This window comes from Notolepis coatsorum (genome assembly GCF_963971535.1).
Source record: "Notolepis coatsorum genome assembly, chromosome: 11".
Lineage (NCBI taxonomy): Eukaryota > Metazoa > Chordata > Actinopteri > Aulopiformes > Paralepididae > Notolepis > Notolepis coatsorum.
Genome location: NC_140175.1, coordinates 55,275,037 through 55,300,403, shown reverse-complemented (window position 1 = coordinate 55,300,403; position 25,367 = coordinate 55,275,037). Strand labels below are relative to the sequence as shown.

The window sequence follows — 25,367 nt, the reverse complement described above, 5'->3', positions numbered from 1 at the left end:
TTATTCAGCAGCTTCTTTTCCCTGTAAAAGATAAAGATATTGAGACAATATCCAATGGAAGGTTTTGAGTCTTATCATACTTAAAATTCACTGTAGGAATATTCACAGATAACATATTCACATTTACCTTGCCAGAGTCACGGGTCTTAGCTCTCAGCTTGTTGACCTGGGACTCAGCAATGTCAGCACGCTCCTCAGCCTCCTCCAGCTCATTCTGAACCTTCCTGCACTTGGACAGGTGACCATTGGCCTGCTCCTCCTGTGGAAGTTTCATAGATCAGTATTACTTAGGAATACTAAGAGTAGAATGAAAAGCATGAAGAAAGACAAGTAGAGCATTTTGACTTAAAACAACGTACCGCTTCCTCAGCCGTCCTCTTGTAGGTCTTAACCTTGAGCTGCAGCTTGTCGACAAGATCCTGCAGCCTGGCAAGATTCTTCTTGTCCTCCTCAGTCTAATGGAAGCAAGGAATTCAAATGAATCAGCAAAATGAGGTAGCAATAGTTCAATATTTTCCTCCAGTCAAAAGAAACACTAATGATGACCAACTTGTCATGAATGTGAACATGACATACCTGGTAGGTGAGTTCCTTCACTCTCCTCTCGTATTTGCGGACACCTTTAACAGCATCTACTCCACGTCTCTGCTCAGCCTCAACCTCTCCTTCCAACTCACGCACCTTCAGAATTTAATCAAATATTAAGAATCCACTTTTCTCTGTAATTGTACAGATTACTACATTAGTTCAACAATATATATCTTGACATGTGGCTATTATTTTCTCTTACCCTGGATTCCAGTTTCTGGAGCTGTTTCTTGCCTCCCTTCATCGCCAAATTCTCAGCCTCATCCAGGCGGTGCTGCAGGTCCTTGACTGTGACCTCCAGGTTCTTCTTCATCCTCTCCAGGTGAGAGCTGGTGTCCTGCTCCTTCTTCAACTCCTCAGCCATCATGGCAGCCTATAAGATAAATAATTTGTATTCACTAGAAATGTCATGAGAAAATGTCACATTGTTGACTGAAATGTCATGAAGAAAGCAAATCATCAGTGATGGCCTTCTTGGCCATAAAGAAACTACCATATGAAATGTAAACCCACATCAGTGATGGCCTTCTTGGCCATAAAGAAACTATCATATGAAATGTAAACCCACATCAGTGATGGCCTTCTTGGCCTTCTCCTCTGCATTCCTGGCTTCCTGAACACTGTCATCTACTTCACCCTGGACTTGGACAAGGTCAGTCTCAATCTTCTTCTTGGTGTTCAGAAGGCTGGTGTTCTAAAAGAAAAACAGACATACAGATAAGAGTGTCAAGGATGGCTCACACATAACCCAAATAAACACATGATCAGATAATGTTGTTTGTTTACCTGAGAGTGCAGCAGTCCAACACGCTCACTGGCGTCCACCAGTTCCTGCTCAGCCACTTTGCGGCCTCTTTCTGTCTGCTCCAGACCAGCTCTCAGCTCCTCGATCTCAGCCACCATGAGTCCATTTCTACGGTCAACCATGGCAGCCTGCTCCTTCAGGTCTTCCTGTGCTCTGAGAGCATCATCAAGGTGCAGTTGGGCATCCTGATTTTAAAAGACATAGGTGACTGAAATCATCACAAAAGATCAGAATGTGGCTACATATAAACAACAATTAAGGGTATGCCATACATATAAACCTTTCATATTTTGGATCACGGATTAACACAATCGGGACGGGCCACGTATATATCTGTGTTTCGAATCCATGCTTACAGGACCGAAGGACGGATATATCCGTGGCAAGTTGTTTTGGCTTTTATTCCATTTTAATAACCTATTCAAGGTCGCCGAGCTGCACTGCAGATGTACCCTACTCTTTGAATTCGACAAAGTGCATTACCGGCCAGATCCTCTTAGTGGCACTGTCGCGATAATGCAGTGTGCCCTGTGGCTGAATGGTGCATTCTTTTTTTTGACTTTCAATGCAGCTTTCAGTTAGCTGGATTCTGGATGTACAGCCTGTAGCTTGGAATACGTTTTGGATCGCGGATTTCACTATGCAATAAGGGGAATTATCATCAGCCAATGGACATATCGATCTACCAGATGGCCATCGATAACGGGGAAATGCTCGGGCGGATCCAACCGGCTCATGGTAAGATCTTTTTCACGTAAATTACAGCCCAATCGGGCCTTGTTATGATACTCAACCAGGCGGCCAGCGTATGTGGCTACTTAGACGAACACGGTTATTGGTAATCAATAATAAGAAACGACGTCCCCCGCCCCCCCCCCCCTTTCCTGCATACATGCTTGAGGATCGTGCTGATCATATGCAGTTTGAGTTTTAACTGTAGCTTATGTATAACGGAAATGCCATTGGATATAACGTTAGTAGCTATTAGCCCTTTATCTCGCCTTCCAGGAAATATCCTAGCCGGAATCACGTATAACGTTTATATTCACGGCGCTATAAAATGAGAACGTATTGATGATTATTTTTTTCTTTAAGCCATTTTGAAGGGACGGTTTATGGTCTCAATTGACAATGAGAATGGACAGATAGCAATACTATAAAGTATAGATTTAGCTCTACAAACAGCCCCAAGTCTGTTTACATATGCTGGTCGTCTAGAGTGATATTAGACGCATCCCAGTGGCCGCGAAAGTGTTAATAAGCATATAGAGGACTATACTGTGACAGCGTAATACTAAAAAGTTCCTCATTCAGTACCTTGAGCTGTCCCTGAACATTCCTCAGCGACTTCTGGGCCTCAGCAGCCTGGCGGTTGGCATGACTCAGCTGGATTTCCATCTCATTCAGGTCTCCCTCCATCTTCTTCTTGATTCTCAGGGCATCATTCCTGCTCCTGACCTCAGAGTCCAGAGTGCCCTGCATGGAGTCAATCACCCTCTGGCTGTTCCTCTTGATCTGCTCCATCTCCTCATCCTTCTCTGCCAGCTTCCTGTCAACCTCACCCTTAATCTGGTTGAGCTCCAGCTGGACACGCAGAATCTTGGACTCTTCATGTTCCAGAGTTCCCTAAAAATACATCCAATATATAGATAGTCCTGGTTCACTTCCGAATGTAATATTGGATATATATATATATATATACATTCTTTGATTAACTATAAAAACAAAATTTACAAACAAAATAACATTATTATTATTATGTAGAGATATCTAAGATAATATTTACCTCAGCTTCCTCAAGGGCTGTCTGGATCTCTGATTTCTCTGTTTCTACTGTCTTCTTGGCCTTCTCCAGCTCATGTATGCTCTTTCCAGTCTCACCAATCTGTTCAGTCAGGTCTGAGATCTCCTCTGTAGATACCACAAAACATGGATTAGAAATACTACATTGCAGCTTTCCTAGCTAGTGTATTCATCTACATATATCATGGTATTAAGTGACAGTTATTTTACTTAATGGACTCACGCTGCAGGTTCTTGTTCTCGCGTTTCAGGGTCTCCAGCTGATCCAGAGCCTCCTCATAGGAGTTCTTCATCTTGAATACCTCAGTGCTGAGAGAACGAGCCTCTTTCTGAGCTCCCTCCAGCTCTGCCTGGCCCTCCTCAAACTTCTGCTTCCACTCTGCCAGGACCTGAAAAGCAATTTAAAGAAATGTAACCTAGTATGTGGAGGCTAACATTCTGAATACATGTCCTTAGTTGATGAGTGTGAATGAATGTTGTTGAGATGCAGAGGGGTAAGGCACCCGGCTGGGATGGGATTCCACCTGAATTATACTTAGCATTCTAGGACCAGATGGGCCCATTGTTGCTTGAGATGATTGAACACACCATTGAACAGGGGGGATTCTTGAGAGATGTAAATATGGCCTTAATTTCTTTACTACCCCAATGACTGTGGCTGCTATAGGCCCCTGAGTCTTCTCGGGCCGACCTTAAAATATTTGCCAAAGTACTGGCCCGCCGCCTACAGAAGTATATGACGGTGCTGGTACATTGTGACCAAACCGGATTTATTCGGGGTCGCTTAGCCGCAGATACTCTTAGAAGATTATTGCATGTAATTGACAACAGTAAAGACAATATAACACCGGCCACTGTTCTGTCTCTGGATGCCATGAAGGCTTTCGACAGGCTAGAATGGTCATATCTTTGGACGGTGCTGGAGGCTATGAGACTTGGAAAGAAATTTGTACATTATGCCTCACCCTCAGCAATGATAATGACAGTCAAAATATGCTCCACACTCTTCCCGGTCACTAGGTCTTCTAGACAGGGTTGTCCTCTGAGCCCCGGACTATTTGTGCTTTCCCTAGAACCATTAGCCCAATTTACAAGACGAATCAGAAGAAATCGCCCCTATAATAATCAATGATACACCACACATAATTGCTCTTTATGCGGATGACTTACACATTTTTATGAAAGACCCATCCCAATCAACCGCAAATGTACTTAGTTTACAAAATTCATCAATTATCCTATCAGGCTTCAAAATGGATTGGCCCAAATCAGCTTGTTTACCTCTTAATGAGTCGGCCAAAGCGGTGCAACTACCGGCTGACATCCCCATAGTTGAACACTTTAAATACTTAGGCATAGAGATTTTCCCCACACTAAATCAGAAAACTAAATATAACTTCACAGGCACATATAATAAAATACACCAAGTATTAAATAGATGGTCGAGCCTTCTTAATTCATTACAGGCCCGTGCATCCATAGTCAAAATGAACGTACTACCCATGATACATTTTGTTAGCTCAATGCTCCCCTTACCTCCTCCAATGGCGCAAGGTACAAAGTATGATATCTAAATGTATTTGGAATAACAAACGCCCAAGAATCAAAAGAACCACCACTCAACATAGAAAACAGGATGGGGGCTTGGCAATCCAAGATTTTAAGATGTAATTCTGGTCCTTCTCGCTGAGACCCCTGATAAGCTGGTTTGACCCTGAAATTGCTGTATTGTGGTGTTCCTTAGAGGCAGCAGCAGTCTCACCGCAAAGATTACAAGATGTAATATACTCCAATACCCCTATATCAAAATGCCAATTACGATATGGACCAATAATATCTCATGTGACAAACATAGCGTAATGTACAGACGTCTTGTGCTGTCAAATGCCCATGGCACCTCGACTCTCCAATTTTTCATAACCAACAACTACTTGTTGGGTACAAACCCGTTAATATTCCTCAATGGGAGAGGAGGGGAGTTCATACTCTGGGAGATATATATGATAAATCCGGCCTTCACGCGTTTCAGGACCTAAGAGAATTTTACGATCTCCCCGGCATGTCCTTTATCTACTTACAACTAAGGTCGGCACTCAGGGCGCATGGGGTACCGTGGGCTCAAGCACTACACCCACACCCTTTTATTAACCTCTTAAGCCCGGAGCCCTATTTTCTGAAAATCCACCTAAAATACATACCTAAGTAAATGGAATATTGCTCTACTTCTCCAAGTCCCATTTGCATGTTCTTGGTATCTACAGTAGGGACATATATGGACCTCAGTGAATGTATTCCCAGTGTCAGAAATATTGTGTCTATTACTAGGCTTGCTTAAATTGTGATGAAACAAAGGAGAATATTAATTGTTTTCTTTGCATATTGACAGTGAATAACACCATGCTAAAAATTACGAGACATGAAAACTGCCACTGATCTCGTTCAGTACCTTCTTCAGATCATGTGTACAAAAAAGCTAAGGATATGAATAAAGGGAAGATGATTAAACAGAAGGTGTTGTAGATACAGAACTGAATTCTCCCATCCGGACCAATGCAATTTGAAATATTATTATAGAATAGCAGGCTTATAAATGACCTTATTATAGCCAATTTGCACATTTATGGATTGTGCCAAATCTTATCTTTCAAATGCCCAAGTTCAATTTGGATTTAGTAGCACCAGGCGTGCATAAGAACAGATAATGAAATCTACTGTATTTACAGTAGGTTTCTTATTCTGGCCAGAGTGACGCCATTTTTAAACTGATTTAAAATCTGATTGTTGCTCAATGCTAAGAATAGGGGAGACAAACGAACTGTGCTCCAATATATGACAGTACGTTTTGTGGTATATTATCCAGAGTAATAAGATATATAAAAAAAATCATACAGAATCCATTTGCTTTTTTTGAATTTTTTTTCACATTTTTGACAATTCCAACGCTCATTGAAAGCTCTCGATGTCCTCTTCAAAATGGCGTCAATAAAACAACAATTACCAACAGACATGTTTTCAACATGGCCGACTTTCGCGATAAAAACAACAGAAAAACTCAAACTAAAATCTATCTAGTAACACTTTAACCTTTAACCTAACATTATAACTGCTGTTGTGACATGGTTATGATGTTTATACTTGAATACGTTTGAAAAAAGAAACGATAATTTTGTCAGACAGTCTGGAGAACTTGATTTATGACGTGATGTCATTTGCGGTCCACCCCCGGACCGCACAGGCGGAAGAGGTTAATTAGGGATAGAACAACCTCAAGAGGGGTTTGTCTCAGATTTGTATACACTCTTAATCAAATCCACATATAAAAACGTATCATTGGATACAGTCTGGCGAGGGGACATCCTGGAATTAGACCCTCAGTTTGACTGGGATGATATTTGGACTAGTTACATTAGCCTCCCGCAAACCTAATCACTAGCAAATACATTTAAATTATATCCATATAGGACGTATCTCACACCTAGGAAGCTGTATGCTATCGGACTGGTGGCCGACTCCCGGTGCACTTTGTGCGCTCTGGGGACCACTGGCACTTATATGCACATGTTTTGGGATTGCCCAACAGTAGCTTGTTTTTGTAAATCCAACAACTACACTTTCAAACATATGTAACTGGACAATCCCATTGACAGCAGCGACACTACTCCTAAATGATATATCACTACTACCGGCATCCATACAACAACAAATAATCATTCTGGCGGGAATCATTATTGCAGCCAAAAAGGTGATAGCCATGAGGTGGAAAGAACCTGAGAAACTCACAATGATTAATTGGTCTCTGACACGGCTGGATATTATTTTTATCGAAATCTCTACTGCACGGGTGGGGTTGGACAGGCCAGCATTGAACTTTTGGTCTCAGCGGCTGAGAGAGTTAAAGACAGTCTAGCGGCGGAGCGGGGTCGGGGTGTTGGTCCTGGGGGGTCCGGGGGTCCGGGGGTGGGGGAGGAAATGTCTTTTGTGGTGTCTATTGTGGTGTCTGTAATAGTATAAGTTGATTTTTTTATGTTATGTTCTGTGTTTATTATTTTTGTTATTGCTAATGTCATTGTTTTTATTATTATTGTGGTATTGTTACTGTATTGTGTTTGTCTTGTTTTGTGTATACAAATAAAATTAAATAAATGTATCCAAAAAATGAATTATAATTAATATCAATGTACCTTGTCAAAGTTCCTCTGCTTCTTGTCAAGGTTGGCAGCCAGACCATTGGCCCTCTCCACATCAATCATGAGGTCCTCCACCTCACCCTGGAGTCTCTGTTTGGTCTTCTCAAGAGAGGCACACTTGGAGTTCACAGCCTCAATCTGCTCCTCAGCCTCCTGAAGGCGCTGGGCCAGCTTTTTCCTGGTGAACAGTTATTAAATGTAACAATGTTATGAAATGTAATTAACTATGTTTGTTGAGATGGAGTGTAAAAATTTACAACATTGACTTACTTTGCCTCCTCAAGCTCCTCTGTGCGCTGGATAGCATCAGTTTCATACTTGGCCCTCCACTGGGCTACCTCACTGTTGGCCTTGGACATTCCACGCTGCAGCTCAGCCTTGGCCTCCTGCTCCTCCTCAAACTGCTCCCTCAGAAGGTCACAGTCATGGCGGGCTGATTGAACACCATGGGCAAGGGCATTCTTAGCCTAAAAAGGTTATTGAAATAAGTACAATTTAATTAGAGACAATAATAATTCAAAGAAAAAGATCTGTCATACCTTTTTAAGAAGATTCTCCTCACCTTAACTTCCTCCTCAACCTGTCTCTTCAGCTCATCAATCTGCTGAGTGAAGGCCTGCTTGCCTCTGGTCAGCTGGGAGACAAGGGCTTCTTTCTCTTCAAGCTGACGACCAAACTCACCTGGTTTTGAAATTTGATTTATTTTAGATACAATAGAGTAAAAAATAAAGGCTAGAGTAAAAAAATAACCTCACCATTCTCAGTCAGGAGTCTTGCTCTCTGACCGCTGATATCATTTAACTGGCGCACATTCTCGTCGCTTTTGGCCTTCAGTTCACTAAGTTGGTCCTCAAGGGTGCGGCTCATCTTCTCAAGATTTCCCTGTTAATCACATTAAATGGGTTGTGTAATTTTTTCAGACATGTGTTCTACAGATGAATGTATATGTATGTACTGTGTAGATTAGTATACCTTTGCCTTAGCAACAGCTTCCATGTTGCTGGAGAGGTCATCAATTTCCATCTTGTATTCACTCTTCTCCTTCTCCAGCTTTTGCTTGACACGCTGGAGGTTGTCGATCTGCTCTCCCAGCTCTGCTACACTGTCAGCCTGCTTCTTGCGGAGAGCAGATGCGGTGGCTTCATGCTGGAGGGTGGACTCCTCAAGGTCACGACGCAGCTTCTGGAACTCAGCCTCACGCTTCTTGTTCATCTCAATCTGAGCGGCAGTGGCTCCACCAGCCTCCTCAAGCCTCTCACTGATCTCCTCCAGTTCCCTGGAGAGGTCAGCTCTCTGCTTCTCAACCTTGGCACGAGCAGCACGTTCAGCCTCAATCTCCTCCTCCAGCTCTTCAATACGGGCCTTTAAATGATTTAAAATTCATATGATGAATGATTACAATTCATACGTTTGACAATAGGTTCATTGAGGAAAAAGAAGGAGTAGCCAGGTGTAGCACTCTTTAATGTCACAACACAGAGGTGTCACACATTACACTCTGCACAAAGGGCATTTCAATTGTAACTCCTGGGCCCAGTACATTTTTCATACAACCACTTATCATCAAATAATATAATTTCCACAAAAACCTGGAAAATATGGTCTTTTTAACTTTGGAAAATTAAATCGTAGTAATATCTCTGTTTTCCTGGCAATACCTAAAGATCTAACTAATGTATGGAACACAATTTGTCATAACCATTAGATGCCTATGCAATGGAAACATTATTTACTGTTAATGTTCCAGCAATTTCACCAAGGGGATCAATAAAGGAATATCTTATCTTATCTTAACACATTGAGTGCCAACGATGAGAAATCTCGTTGTTGGCCGCCATGCGTTGAGTGCTAACAACGAGAAATCTCGTTATTTCTTTTATTAGCAATATCCATACATTTTTCATCAATCCAGCCTCACGTTATCATTGGGACTGTCTCTGAGCTCGAAAAGGGCAAATACCGCCCCCTATCCTCTCCCGGATGGTATTGCACCCATTGGAATGGACTCAATGAAAATGCATGAGAAAAAAAAACTCTGGATCCCACATTTTACTTCTCAGGCATGTAACCTGAGACTATTGTATTCATTGAGGCAAACGAAAGCAGCGTGGATTATCTGTTTCGAGGTCTAACGTTGGATCAATAAACGCGATCGATATTTGGAATGGCGATCAGGAATTGGAATACTATTTTTGCAGAACATCTGATCTGAGGTAAGGAATCTATTTTACCAGTTTTGGGGTAATCAGATGTTTTCACATATTTCACAACGTGTCTGTGTGTGGCTGTGTGTGCGTGTATGACGTTAGCGCTGACCAGGTCATGGATAATCGATAATTTCAGCCCGCTTCTCTAGCGTGCATAAGTACACATATACTATCGATAATCTAGCGTTTATTTGAAAACGATTCATAAATAGGGCAAAAAATTACAACGTGTTTTGTGTATTCCAGTAAATGGCTATTTCCGCGGATTTTTCTGGAATTACTAGAAATCTTTAAAACTATACTCATATTCAAAACGGTATAAAACGGAAATGTACTGATGAAAAAACAATACGTTTCGTACATGTTGACTGCAAGCAAGTCGGGCGTATTAGACACATAGCCATAATTTAAGATATAGTTTATGCGTTTGCAAATGTGCTCGCCCTCTCATTGATTAAAGCGCTGGCACTCAAGCGATAAATAGCGCACTCCCTGCTGGCAATCAAAGTACTACACATTTTGCCTTGGTGGTTTTGGACTGGGACATAGCTACCACATCATAACAAAATGATTAGTACCAACACTGTGGCAATAATAATGTATCTTGTATCTTGACTAGCTTTAGATTGTGGCACTCTCTTGCTATGAATGTCATTGCAAGGGTAAAGTATAATTGAAAATCGATAGTAATCAGTTGTGGCAGACCCCAGGTGGTGAGAGCAGGCAACTGCACCTCCTCATCCATCACCCTCAACATAGGGGCCCCCCAGGGCTGTGTTCTGAGTCCCCTCCTCTACTCCCTGTACACACACGACTGTGTGGCTCAGCGGAGTAGCAATACAATCGTCAAATTTGCTGACGACACAGTGGTGGTGGGCCTGATCTCTGCCAACGACGAGAGGGCCTACCTGGAAGAGGTCAAGGTCCTGGCGGGATGGTGCCAGGAAAACAGCCTCTCCCTGAACGTCAGCAAAACAAAGGAGATGATTGTGGACTTCAGGAGGTCGGGGGTCAAGGACTACAGCCCCCTCAGCATCGACGGGGCACCGGTTGAGAGAGTCAACAGCTTTAAGTACCTCGGAGCCTACATATCCGAGGACTTGACATGGACCACACACATTAACAGTGTGAAGAAGGCACGACAACGCCTCTACTTCCTCAGGCGCCTAAGGAAGTTCCAAGTCAGCCAGAAGATCCTTAAGAACTTCTACTCATGTACAATAGAGAGCATCTTGACCGGCAACATCACCTCCTGGTTTGGGAATAGCACTGCACAAGACCAAAGCAGACTACAAAGAGTGACACGTTCAGCCGAACGCACAATTGGAGGGGGGCTCCCCACCCTCCAGAACATTTACTACAAGCGTTGCAAGGGCAAGGCTAAGAGAATCATTAAAGACTCCAGTCACCCGAACAACTGCCTCTTTGGGCCTCAGAACAATGACAGACTACAAAGGAACCCCCCTCAAACTGAACAGTGACATCTCCTTAGCAAATGATCTCAACTCCTTCTATGCGAGGTTTGAGGCTGTGAATAACAACACCAGCCTACAAACCACGGCAATGGGGGGGGGGGGTCTGCTGATGGAGACTCAGTGTTCAGGGTAACAGAGCATGAGGTGAGACGGATCTTTAAAAAAGTGGATATCAGGAAGGCAGCAGGACCGGACGGCATCCCCGGCCGCGTCCTAAAAGTCTGTGCCGACCAACTGGCCCCGGTATTCACTGACATCTTCAACCTGTCCTTGGAACAGGCCGTCATCCCCACCTGTCTGAAGAAGTCCACCATCATCCCTGTACCCAAAAAATCTACGCCCGCTTGCCTCAACGACTACCGCCCTGTAGCCCTCACCTCCATAGCCATGAAGTGCTTTGAGAAGCTAGTGAAGGGCTACATCTGTTCCTCCCTCCCCATCAACCTGGACCCTCTGCAATTTGCATATCGCCCCAACAGGTCCACGGAGGACGCCATAGCCCATGTGCTGCACACAGCAGCATCACATCTGGACAAGAGGCAGGGGAACTATGTGAGAATGCTGTTCATCGACTACAGCTCAGCATTCAATACCATAGTCCCCTCCAAACTCATAGCCAAGCTCAGGGACCTGGGCTTGAACTATGACCTGTGCCAGTGGGTCCTGGACTTCCTGACGGGCAGACCCCAGGTGGTAAGAGCCGGCAACTGCACCTCCTCATCCATCACGCTCAACATAGGGGCCCCCCAGGGCTGTGTTCTGAGCCCCCTCCTCTACTCCCTGTACACACATGACTGCGTAGCACAGCGGAACAACAACACCATCATCAAATTTGCTGATGACACAGTAGTGGTGGGCCTGATCTCTGCCAACGACGAAAGGGCCTACCTGGAAGAGGTAGAGAACCTGTCACAGTGGTGTCAGGAGAACTGCCTCTCCCTGAACGTCAGCAAAACAAAAGAGATGATTGTGGACTTCAGGAGGACGGGGGTCAAGGACTACAGCCCCCTCAGCATCGACGGGGCACCAGTTGAGAGAGTGAACAGTTTCAAGTACCTCGGAGCCCACATATCCGAGGACTTGACATGGACCACACACATTGACAGTGTTGTGAAGAAGGCACGACAACGCCTCTACTTCCTCAGGCGCCTAAGGAAGTTCCAAGTCAGTCAGAAGATCCTTAGGAACTTCTACTCATGTACAATAGAGAGCATCCTGACCGGCAACATCACCTCCTGGTTTGGGAATAGCACTGCACAAGACCGTAGCAGACTACAAAGAGTGACACGTTCAGCCGAACGCACAATTAGAGGGGGGCTTCCCACCCTCCAGAACATTTACAACAAGCGGTGCAAGGGGAAGGCTAAGAGAATTATTAAGGACTCGAGCCACCCGAACAACTGCCTCTTTGAACTGCTGCCGTCAGGCAAGCGATACCGGAGTCTTATGGCGAGCACAGAAAGACTCAGAAGGAGCTTCTATCCCCAGGCCATCAGGCTGCTAAACGAACAATAATCGCTAAACGAACAATAATCACTATGCAACAACCATCAAATGCACACAGCACACACACCCACACGCACACACTCACTCAAACAAACAACTCACTGCAGCACCCACTCTCCACACTTTAGATCACACAAACACACTTACACTTTATATTTATTGATAAAGGATTTGCACTACAACTCGTACACCTACTGTGAATTGTACCTAAACTGCACCTCGTCCATTTATGCCTTGCACTATATAGTATTGTATATTAGTACACTGCACAGTATTGTATATTGTATGGTAACTACGTCTACGAACATTGTACATATGTCTAAACTGAACACTGTGACCTCTTTTTTTACTTCTAATTTTTACTATGTTTTTATTTCATACTTATCTTGTCATGCACAGTCTCTGGAGCGCAACAGTAAGAAGCATTTTGTACAAAAGTATTCTGTACTTCTGTATGACAACTATTAAAGAAACTTGAAACTTGAAACTTGAAACTTTGAACTGCTGCGGTCAGGCAAGCGATACAGGAGTCTCAAGGCGAGCACAGAAAGACTCAGAAGAAGCTTCTATCCCCAGGCCATCAGGCTGCTAAACGAACAATGAATGAACACTACACAACAACAACCACCAAACGCACATAGCACACAAATCCACACGCACACACTCACTTTAAACAAACACACTGTAGCACCCACTCCACACACTTATAGCACACACCCACTTTAAACAAACACACTGTAGCACCCACTCCCCACACTTTATATTTATGGATGAAGGATTGCACTACAACTCGTACACCTTACTGTAAATTGTACCTAAAATTGTACCTCATCCCATTTCTGCTTTGCACTAGATAGTACTGTACATTAGTACACTGCATAGTATTGTGTATTGTATATTATATGGTAACTCAGAACATTGTACATATGTCTATACCGAACACTGTGACCTCATTTTCTTCTTCTAAATTCATGCTATATTATGTTATTATGTTATTTGATACTATCTTGTCTAGCACAGTCTCTGGAGCGTAACAGTAAGAAGCATTTTGTATGAAAGTATTCTGTACTTCTGTATGACAACTATTAAAGAACTTGAACTTGAACTTGAACTTGTGTTGTAAATTTCGGAATTGATTCAGAACAGCAACTACTTATTGGCACTACTTTGGTGGTTCCAATTAATAAATGCCATACTCATGCCATCGAATGTTTGGTGAATACGTTGTACGAAAAAGGTAAAATATAATCATATTCACCTGCAGCTCTTTGATCTTCTTCTGAAGCTGAGCACCCAGGGACTGCTCATCTTCAATCTTGCTAAGCAGCTGGGCAGTTTCAAAGTCCTTCCTATACGATTCATAAGAAAAAACAGTATAGTCATATTTCTGAGTGTATCTACCTCATCTTCACACACAGTATATTATGTCATGCATGAGAAAATATATAGTACAGTATATAAGTGAAACCCAATCTATATTACTTCTTGATTTTCTCGTCAGACTGCTGCTTGTCATTCTCCAGATCCATGATGGATTCTTGAGCCAGTTTCAGGTCACCTTCAAGCTTCCTCTTGGTTCTCTCAAGGTCCATGCGGAGCTTCTTCTCTTGCTCCAGAGAACCTTCAAGCTGTGAATTTAAGTTTAGAAATTGGTCAATAGGATTTGTAGATGCAACAAGCAGCTAGCTATGTCTATTGTCTATTGGTTGGACCGTCCCAAAATGTTAATAAATAGTTCGCCAAGACATAATGATAGATATTCGTGTGTCAACGCATCACATCACATTTCATGCCAGTTGATCAGATCGTGGCCAAACATTCAAAGATACACACCGTAAATCTGATTGACACTAGACTTTGTGTTCATCCAAGCTATCCCGTTTCTACAACTTCACCAGTAGGATGACCCATGTCTGCCATATTGCCTTTTCTGCCATTTAGAATCTTAATTACCCCTACTCCTCCAAGACTGACTATTCACTTGATTCTCACAATGCTTGCTGTGTGGCATCTAGAACACAGCTTCTTGAAAAGTGTATTTCTGAAAGTTTCTAGGTATTTCTGTATGATGGCTACTCCTAATCGAATTTGGAAAAAGTCATTGTAAACAGGAAGTGACACCACACTTGACACTTGCTTGCTCTATGATAGTACAATATCTATATCGAATTAAAGCCCTAGTTGTTGCCTGTCGATAGCCGAAGTACACGGCAGAAGTACACAGCAGACTTTCAAATACCACTCCCAACTCCTGAGCCTCTACCTCCGTCAAACATTTGGCAATCTTGAACATTATTGGACAGGGCTGTAACCAATGAGTAGGGATTTCCAATGGTACCCCACGTGGGAATGAGAAAATCAGGGATCTAGGTGAAAAGTCATGAGCCAAAACAGGAAGAGAATTCTCCATCGAATGCATTGAAGTCTATGAGAAAATCGTTTTCTGAGCTCTCTCACCTTTTACCAAAACCGCTTCTAATCACTAATTTTTCAATGGATTTCTATGAAATTTGGACATGTACTACACAAGACTTCAGGCTATGGACCCAGGGTGTTTTTTCAGCCATAAATCTTTTTTTGGAAATCCTACTTCTGGACTACTAACTACTACAGAAAAACGTAAGTAACAAGTTTTTCTACAACTCAAGTTCAGACCTATGTTACTCTATTTCATTAGCACTAAAAGTTAATTTTCTTTATTGTCTCAGAAGCTTCAGAATGTCATTTTTTTAAAGAGACCAGGCTCATGCATCTGCTATAAGTATTTGGGGGCGATTGTTAAGAGGTTAAATTTGCCACAAACATTTTGATGTGGCAATTACTCACTCTAAATATCACACCAATCACCGCTAATGTTCAACGTTGAAAAGCATACATTGTACATTCCAGAGCCCCTTCGACATAGGTCTTTGTACATATATCCAGCTATCATTAGTCTACAACACTGGTCCGCCAATTACATAATTGCATAAAGATAATGGCCAGTGTTCAGGTTAAAGTATTTCCAGGCAGCAAGAAACTGTAAATGTAACATTTCCTGATGACAAATTGGTGACAGCTCATCTAAAATGTCCTGCTTGTTTTCTTCAACATTTTGATAGAACTCATAACTCACATCATCCACTTGCTGCTCAAGCTTGGTCTTGGCCTTGGTCAGAGTGTTGACTTTGTCTTCCTCTGCTTGCAGGTCATCAAGAGTCTGCTGATGTGCCTCTTGGAGGGCTTTCTTCTCCTTTGTCAGCTTACCAACACTCTCATCCTGAGCGGCCATCTCCTCAGTCAGGTTCTTCACCTGAATAAGGAAAACAAATCATGTTATCAAAAATGAATGATCATCTTGTTATTGTTTGATCATTTAGCTAGAGAGAATACTTATTAACCTTATTCTCAGTGGCATGTTTCTCCTTCTCCACTTTGGCCAAGGTGAGCTCCAGGTCATCAATGTCCTTCTTGAGCTCAGAGCATTCATCCTCCAGTTTCCTCTTCTTGGCAGTCAGCTCACCATTCATTTCCTCCTCATCTTCCAGTCTCTCAGTTGTCTCTTTGAGTTTGGCCTCAAGCTGGATCTTACTCTTGATAAGTCCCTCACATCTCTCCTCAGCATCTGACAGATTATCTGATTCCTAGGGCACAATAATAATGATAATATTATTCTCTATATCACACAAACAGAGAGACAGTTTATAATTTACATCAACAGTTTCTAAACAGTTGAAGTCTACTTACAGATGCCGCTAGCAGCGACAGATCATTCTTCTCTTGGAGAAGAGACACCATCTTCATCTCCAGCTCCTTCTTTTTAGCCAGAGCAGTGGCCAGGTCTGTCGTCATCTTCTCATAGTTCTCCTTCATGTTAGCCAGCTCCTTCTCAGTCTCAGCAGAGACAAGAAGAGGCTTGATCTTGTAGTAAACCTTCATCCATGGCCAGTGTTTCACATTCATGAATGAGCGGATGTTGTATTGGATAGTATAAACAGCATCCCTGTGAATAAACAGTTATTGTTATTTAATAAAAGCATGTTAACATGTTTTTTTAACGTAACACTGTATTTAGAATGTGGCTGTTTTCAACATGCCTTGTCGCCGTCATCTTCACAAACTCCCTCCTCATAAGGAAACCACGGCAAAGAGATTGAGTCATTCTGACCAGACTAGCCAGCTTCTCATCTCTCATCTCTTCAAGGACACCCAGCAGACCCGCTTTGAAGAACACCTGAATAAGAGACAAGATAAATGACATATTCATATATGACTTTGTGGGTTTTTATTCATGGGATAATGCCAGCTTTTTTTAATAAAACGCAGGCATGGATTTCAGCCTTCACCCCCTTTCCTGACCCTCCAATCACCACTGTTGCTTTCATCAGACACATTTATTTTGGTGATTAATTATACAATACTGTGATCTGAATCATGCAAGGTTTAGTATCACAGCATTATATGGCTATTTTAATAATATAATAACATTGTGATTAGTGTATATTTGGAAATACATGGAAAACTGTCCAATCAGCTTATTATGTTCAGTTTTTGAGGTATATTTTTCCGATTGCTTTCACACATCAAACAAACCACTTCAGGGTTTCCTTGGAAGCAGACTGAGACCACCTCAAACAGGTGGACCAGGATGCGGTTGTTCGATTCCGGTGTTCACACCAACCCAAATGAATCAAGGGGGTAAATTATCCAGCATTCCATTAAACTGGACTAAACAAACCTGGTGTGATTGCCCTTGGTCTGGTTACATAATTTATGAGGCATAAATTGTAAAGCACTTTGGATAAAAGCGCTATATATTATTGCAGTCCATTTACTAGGGCTGTACCCGACTCAGAAATGTCTTAGTCTAATTGGATTCGGCATGTAAATACGACGATTTTTTTATATATTAAGAAAATAATTGATATGTAATTATCTGGTTATCAGGTTATACTGGACACCCTCCATACAGTCAGTATTGAGACTTATCTCAGGCTATGCTATCAAAGGAAGTTAAATAACATTTAGAATTTTCTTTACCTTGGTGTGCCCAAACTTGTAATCTTCGTGTTCCACATCAATTGAACCAAGCAGCTTCTCAGAGGCCTTCTTATTGTCCATGAACTGACCATCAGGGATGACACTGGCATTCAGTATTTTGTACCTTTTGTGAAAGAGTTCATGGTCATGTTCAGCACTTTAGTTGTAGTTGTACATTTCAAAGTTTGTTGAGAGTTAATGGATACCTCTGCTTGAAGTCAGCATAGATAATTCTGCTGGGGAATCCCTTTCTGCAGATTCTGATACCCTCCAGTACACCATTACACCTCAGCTGGTGGATAACCAGGAAGTTCTGCATCAAACCTACAGAGAAGATTTTTTCATGATTATTACGACAATGTAATGACTCATTACCACTACACTACACTAAATCACTAAAGCACATCATAATAAGACACAAACATTATGTTAACTGTTAGTGTACCTGGAGTCTTTGACTCATTGGGAATCAGGCAACGCACAAAGTGAGGATGGGTGGCCCTCAAGTTGGTCATCAGCTTGCCCAAGTTCTCCTGTAGATACATATCAAAAACAAATATTATTCATGAAAAGCAATTATTTGTATTTAATTCCAAAAAGTTACAGTGTTGTTGTTAGATCTTACCCTGAACTGGGAGGACACAGTCTGCATGGAGCCACCCTTCTTCTTGCCTCCCTTCTTTGCGCCAGCAGCCTCTATTCATTTGATAATACATCATCAGTTTATAGATTCAACATTATTATCTAAATCGAATTATGCTAGTTGTTGGACAATGTAATTTAATTGATAGTATTGAAAATACATGTTGTATGACAGAGGGTACTTAGAAGTTGAGATAATTGTCTCTTAGATCAAAGTGAGAATTTTAATAATTACACTTAAAAGTTAATTTCTCATAATGACGTACCTTCAACTACAGCAGGATACAGTACAGGCAGCAGTTTAACGGAAGATTTCTGGTAAAGCTGCATCACCGAATCGTTCAGTGGATCCTTGTTCTTGTCCAGCCATCCAGTGACATTGTAATCCACAGTTCCAGCATAGTGGACCATGGAGAAGTGGGCCTCAGCCTTGCCCTTGCCGGGTTTAGGCTTCTCAAATGCTATGTTCTTGCCCATATGTTGGTCATACAGCTTGTTCTTGAAGCTCATGTCAGACGCCTTGGGGAACATGCACTCTTCTTCAAGGATGGAGAAGATGCCCATGGGCTTTATAAAAGTGGAAAAGAGATATACAGATCATTTAGACACACCTTGTGGCATTCTAAGGAATATTTTAATAAGTCACAACGTCATGGTGTAGCCTACCTTCTCAATGAGCTCAATGCAGGCAGCCAAGTCCATGCCGAAGTCAATGAACTCCCAGATAATACCCTCCTTCTTGTACTCCTCTTGCTCCAGGACAAACATGGTGTGGTTGAAGAACTGTTGCAGTTTCTCATTGGTGAAGTTGATGCAAAGCTGCTCCATGCTGTTGTACTGTCAGTGGGGGGAAATATATTAGCCTAATCTACATTACTTGAGGAAATGTCTTTCCATGAAATTAGGCAGTCCATATATTGCTATAATTGCATACTTACATCAAAGATCTCAAAACCAGCAATGTCCAGCACACCAATGTAAGACGATCTTGGCATCTTTGTGTCCAGCTGCTGGTTGATACGGATGACCATCCACAAGAACATCCTCTCATAGATGGACTTGGCCAGGGCCATAACAGAGTTATAGACCTGAAAAAAGTGATTTGATTTAATTAAAATGCATGTATATACATACATTAGCACTCCAATGCTGTCAGTCTGCCACTTGCACACACTCTCCAAAATGTTACTTTGGAAATTCTGTTAATAGTGTATACAGGAAAATGTGAAGCAACATATTTGCTGTGACCTGTGTGTAAAATACATAGAAGGGGAAGGATGTAATGTATCTTGCTCACCTGAGGCACAGTCTGTCCCTTGGTGACATACTCGTTTCCGACCTTCACTCTGGGGTAGCACAGACCCTTGATCATGTCAGCAGAGTTAATGCCCAAAAGGTAGGCAATTTTGTCAGCCTCTGAAATTTGTATAAAACGCATTCAAGAGAAATATCCAGGAATATTGGATTCACGATTCATGCCATAGTGTCACACTAGCATAGCAGAGAGACAGCATAATGCCATAGTCACACTAGCATAGCAAAGAGACAAAATAATGCCATAGAGTTACACTAGCATAGCAAAGAGACAGCATAATGCCATAGAGTTTCACTATCATAGTAAAAAGACATAGATAGACAGTGTAATGCCATAGAGGCATAGAGTTACCCACCCCTCAGTCACATCGAGTCCTGCATATCAGAACTACAAACCTGGCTGACCCACAACCTCCTCAAACTCAACAGCGACAAGACAGAACTTTTCATCATCGGCACCAAAACCACCCTCAGCAGATCCGGACCCATCACACTCACCATTAATGACTCAACCATCCCCCCACCCCCCCTAGTTCGCAACCACTGTGTCATCCTGGACCCCACCCTCTCATTCGACCCCCATGTCCGCTCCATCGTCAAAACGTCCTACTTTCCCCTCCACATCATAGCCAAAATTAGACACTGCCTCCCCCCCTGCCACTGAATCCCTCATACCCTCCTGCCTCGACTACTGCAACTCCCTCCTCACTGGCATCACCTCCCGCTCCCTCTATAAACTCCAGATGGTCCAAAATTCAGCTGCCCGCCTCCTCACCAACACCCGGCCCCATCACCACAAATCTCCTGTCCTCCACTCTCTCCACTGGTTCCCGATCAAGGAACGCATAAACTTCAAAATACTACTCCTCACCTTCAAAGCCCTGCATAGCATGGTCCCCCCGCCCTTCCTGTCTGACCTCCTTCTCCCTTACCACCCCACACGTTCCCTCCGGTCCTCTTCCACTGCTTCCCTCACTGTCCCATCATCCAAACTCAAAAGTTTTGGTGACCGGGCATTTTCATGAGCTGCACCCCAACTTTGGAACACCCTCCCTCAGACTGTCAGAGACTCTCCCTCACTCTCCACCTTTATATCCCGACTCAAAACCTACCTGTTCTCCCAAGCATACAACCTTCCCTACCCATAACCACCCTCCTCCAACCTACCACCTCCCCTTCCCCTTCCGTACTTTATCTCCATCTCCCCTCGGTTTCCTTACTTCCCTGATTGTTCCCCTACTGGACTTATTTTGTTACTTGTTACCCGTGGTTTTATGGCTTGCATATTCATACTGTTGCTTATTCCATGTGGTTCTTTGTTTCTCTGTTCATTTGTTTTGCTTATTGTCAGTGTCTTTGGGTTCTTGAAAAGCGCTATATAAATAAAATGTATTAATATTATTATTATTATTATTATTATTATTATTATTATTATTATTATTATTATTATTATTATTATTATTATTATTAGTTACACTAGCATAGCAAAGAGATAGCATAATGCCTAGGGTTCAGCATAGAAAAGAGACAGCATGATGCCATAGAGTTACACTAGCAAAGCAAAATATGGAATATAATACTTGAACAAAAACAGAGCCCAAGGCAATTGTGCCTGTGTGAAAGTCAGGATTGTATCACTGAAAATGTTTTCTTCCAAAAATTCTGCATGATAGGCCTACTTGATCAAACGATCATATATTGTTATTTTAGAACAAGATGAAAAATATTACCACAATGGATTGTGAATGTACGTTTTTGAGGTATAAGCAGCATCCTCCAATAATTGCCCAATCTGAACCCATTTATCATTTATTACCCATTGGCGGTGGAAGTGGGTAGATTCCAGGGTAAACCTGAGGAGGAGTGGTTGTGTGTTCTGTGTGATCTGGGAGTGGTGGAGGATGAATATAATTTTGTTTTTTATTGCCCTTTGTACACCACTTTGAGGAGGGCTTTATTTGAGAAAATTCAAATTGTAAACCCAGATTTGTTTTGGCAGTCTGAGAGTTGTATGTTGAGTTGTTCGGTTTTGCAGGATTTTTGGAGAAGGCATGGCACCTGAGACAAAACACACTGTATCCTATATAATTGTATTTGAATTCACCTTGTTTTTCTGTTTATTTACATTGAGTACAGCTTGTGTTATATTACGTTTTATTGTATTTTCTTGTATTTTTTTATGGCCATCTTGGTCTATGTCATTTGTTAAGTAATTGGTAAAGTATATTATTATATACTTATTGTTATGTGTCTTGTAAGCCCATATGGGCTGGGCATACATCTGTATGTAAGACACGAAAATAAAAAATATCAAATCAAATCAATATCATGACCAGGCTGAACACTTTCCCTTGACTTAACAGAGTGTGATTTTGTATCTTGTCTCGTATGTATTCCATTGGAGTTACGGCTAATTCTAAAAAGTTTGTAAATGTTTCCTTCCTTCGATTAAACTATAGTTTTTCCTCTTTGGAGAGAAAAATGTAGGAACACAATGTTTGCTTCTTGCATGGATGTAGCCAAGGGAATCGATTTACAATATTAAGTCAATAACCTGATAGAAAGCATGGTTTGTATTTCAGTCAAACGTTCAAAAAGTAGATTTATCGTGTTTTTTGAAGGTCTAAACTATAAAACTAAAGCCCAATTGGACTGAGACGTAAATAAGTCCACAGCGAAGCTGCAGTGTATGTTTCTCAACACTAAATCTATCAGTGAGATTTTGCGATGCATGATTATACAGTAAATGATGGGAAGCAACATAAGGGCTGGTTTGAAAAATAGTGAACCTATGTTTTAATACTCACCCTCTGTGCCATCAGCCTCAGCCTGCTCCTCACGCTGCTTCTGCTTGAACTTCAAGTTGCCATGGTGAAGCACAGCACCAGTCAGCTTCCAGATATAATTCTTCTCATCACCATTGAAGCCCAGAACGTCAATAGCATCCTGTATGAAAAGAGGTTGAAATAAGTAAAAGAAAAAAATATATAAGAATGTCAACCACATTGTCACACAAGTGACCAAGAGCTTTATTGTGGACTAGGGGGTTAAAGGCACACTTGTAGAGCAAGAAAGATGGATATGTCAGCAACGTTTCTTGTCAATTAGAATTGTGGTGTGGAAATGACCTTCTAAATTTAAGCTCCATTAGTGCTTCCTTCAGGCCAACTAGGTTTCTTTATTCAAATGTTTTGTATAAGTGGATAAGCGATCATTGCTGTTGCTTTAATGCAATGTATTGACTTGCTTTTCATCTTGAAAATTCATGCTAACTACTTACTTCCCAGATGGTTCTTCTGTGTAACAAACCATCTGACGGGTCAGGTTAATTCATAGTAACACATCTCTATCATTTACCATCGTATGGCAATTTTAGAAACTGCAATATGTAATGTAATTATTCTTAAATTAACATTTAAACATATAAAATAATATAATAAGTTGGAACATCTGTAGGTAGATTACTACACATCACTCACATCAGTGGCATCCAACTCCGCTTTGTCATCAATGCTGGCCACAGTGATATGACCCTGACTGCACATGGGGAAGTCATAGGGGTTGCTGGTGATGAGACACATTTCTGGTGTGGAAACACATAGAATCAAATAAGTTAGACTGGATCTGCTTCCGTCAAATGATTATGGACAATTGTTGTTGACAATTAAGATTATCAAATCAAATCAAATTTATTTATAAGGCCCGACAACACACGTTAACGTCCCCATGGGCCGTACAGGTCTTCTTTAAACAAGTCAAGAAGAAAACATAACAATAAGTCAAGAACAGAACAAGAACACCATAAAGGTCCAAAAAATTTAAGATAAATGCAAATAAATGAAAGAATGCAAGCACTCCCAGACATACCCCACGCGAAGGTAAGGAAAAACTCACTAAAACCTAACAATAGGGAAAAATGCTCCACAGGCAGTGTGGAGGAGAAAAACCTTAGAAGGGCCATTCAAGGGGTTAGTTATATCAGTTATCAGTTATTCAGCTCACCAATCAGCTCAGGCTTGTGGTTGGTCATCATCTGGTAGAATATGTGGTAGCCTCTCTCATCTGGAAGCTGGAAGCTCACTCTGGACTTCTCCAGCAGATCTATGAGGTTTGGTCATAATAAATATCTAGCCTACTAATAATGTCACTTGTTTAATTTGGTAAGTAAATGTTATACTTACATGTTTCAATATCAGCACTCGACAGTTTGCCAGTTGGGAGGAAGTGGATTCTGATGAATTTACCCTTTTCAGAAGAACACAACAGTGTTATTATTGTTTAACCAAGTAATGCCCAAGTTATATTTTATAGAAAAGAAAAGATTCAACTTACAAAGCGAGAGGAGTTGTCATTCCTCACGGTCTTTGCGTTACCATAACTCTCCAGCAAGGGATTGGCTGCAATGATCTGATCCTCCAGTGAGCCCTATAGTTACATTTTCACATTTTAACAATCCACTCTTTGTTCAAATGTCTGTGGTTTCCATTTTCAGTATATTCTCTCAGTATTTTACCTGGATCTTTGATTCTTTCTTCTTCTCTCCACCAGGACCCACTGCGATTGTGGCAAAGTACTGGATGACACGCTTGGTGTTCACAGTCTTTCCGGCACCAGATTCTCCACTGTGTATAGATAATTGAATTAAGAGAAACTCACAAACTAATTGCAATCATTTTGATTATATTGATATTTTTGATTAACAATATGAGAAACCTACGTGATAAGAACAGACTGGTTCTCCCTATCTGTGAAAGGTAAAGCAAATACATATTTATTATCTGTTTAACCAAACCAAAAATAATAATTCATAGGATTTTCATGACCAGGACATACCAGTAAGCATGAACTGAAAGGCGTTGTCAGAGACAGAGAAGATGTGGGGTGGGGCCTCCATACGCTTCTTGCCTCTGTAGGCATTTACGACCTCCTGGTCGTACACTGGGAGCCACTTGTAGGGGTTCACAGTGGCACAGAACAGCCCAGAGTAGGTCTGAAGGGGGAAAGAGATTCAAAAATATTTACAGTAGGCTATCTTAAGGGTGATTATTTAATATTGCACCTTTGACTCATATTTGAGAATATCTTACATAGATCATCCATGCGGCATAACGCTCTTTGAGGTTATACAACACAGAGGCTTCATTGAGATGGGTCATCATGGCCATGTCCTCAATTTTGTCATACTTGGGAGGGTTCATAGGGTGAACATCGTCCTCCTTAACGGTTCTCTCCTGAAATACAGAAACACAATTTCAGTTTACCGACTCATCTGCAAGTTGTATTGCTTTGAATTCTGTATGAAACACTTCAGCCTACTTTACCTCCTCAGTGGTAAGCACTTTGACAGTGACTTTGGCACCGTCTTTCTTCAGGATGGTACATTTGAGGTACAGCTCATCCTTATCAGCCACGTAAGCAGCAGACTTAGCATCAAAGGGTGAGGTCTGAGCCAGAAGCCTCTCAGCCTCTGGCTTACGAAGGTAAATGGAGGCCTTGCCATAAGCGGCCATCTCTGCGTCCGTACTCATGGTGGCGGCTTCATGTTGACAGACAAAAATTATTTGTAGATTAAGGTGGGTGCGAGCACAACTCAAACTATTTTAAACAATCTCTTACCGGGTGCACAGTCTTGAAGAATACAATAATAGAAAGAACTACCAGTACTCAAGCTCATGCTGCCCATGCAATACAATTATATTCCGTGTGTGCTGGTAGTTCCTTCCATAATTGACAGACAAAAATAAACCATGTTATCTTATGTTTATATATTTTTCAATGCGAAACACCTCATAGACTCACTCACCCACTCACTCATGAAGAC

The 25,367-nt window shown here is 41.8% G+C and overlaps 1 protein-coding gene across 1 annotated transcript; it reads right to left on the bottom strand.

Annotated features, from left to right (window-relative positions):
- Positions 1–25,074, bottom strand: LOC311236966 (myosin heavy chain, fast skeletal muscle-like; the record flags this gene model as incomplete). The annotated part of the gene is made up of 39 exons (XM_084324772.1): positions 1–21; positions 128–259; positions 360–455; positions 577–681; positions 791–961; positions 1,157–1,282; positions 1,375–1,578; positions 2,711–3,019; positions 3,180–3,304; positions 3,420–3,585; positions 7,378–7,561; positions 7,654–7,850; positions 7,946–8,064; positions 8,139–8,265; positions 8,356–8,745; positions 13,830–13,920; positions 14,054–14,199; positions 15,687–15,863; positions 15,952–16,194; positions 16,298–16,553; positions 16,648–16,784; positions 17,591–17,714; positions 17,797–17,914; positions 18,036–18,123; positions 18,216–18,286; positions 18,499–18,799; positions 18,899–19,069; positions 19,171–19,320; positions 19,530–19,648; positions 22,354–22,492; positions 23,026–23,129; positions 23,549–23,647; positions 23,728–23,791; positions 23,879–23,971; positions 24,060–24,168; positions 24,264–24,291; positions 24,380–24,536; positions 24,634–24,777; positions 24,868–25,074. 39 exons carry the CDS (start codon positions 25,072–25,074, stop codon positions 1–3), a joined length of 5,808 nt encoding a protein of 1,935 aa, XP_084180898.1.
- Between the last annotated feature and the right edge of the window lie 293 nt (positions 25,075–25,367).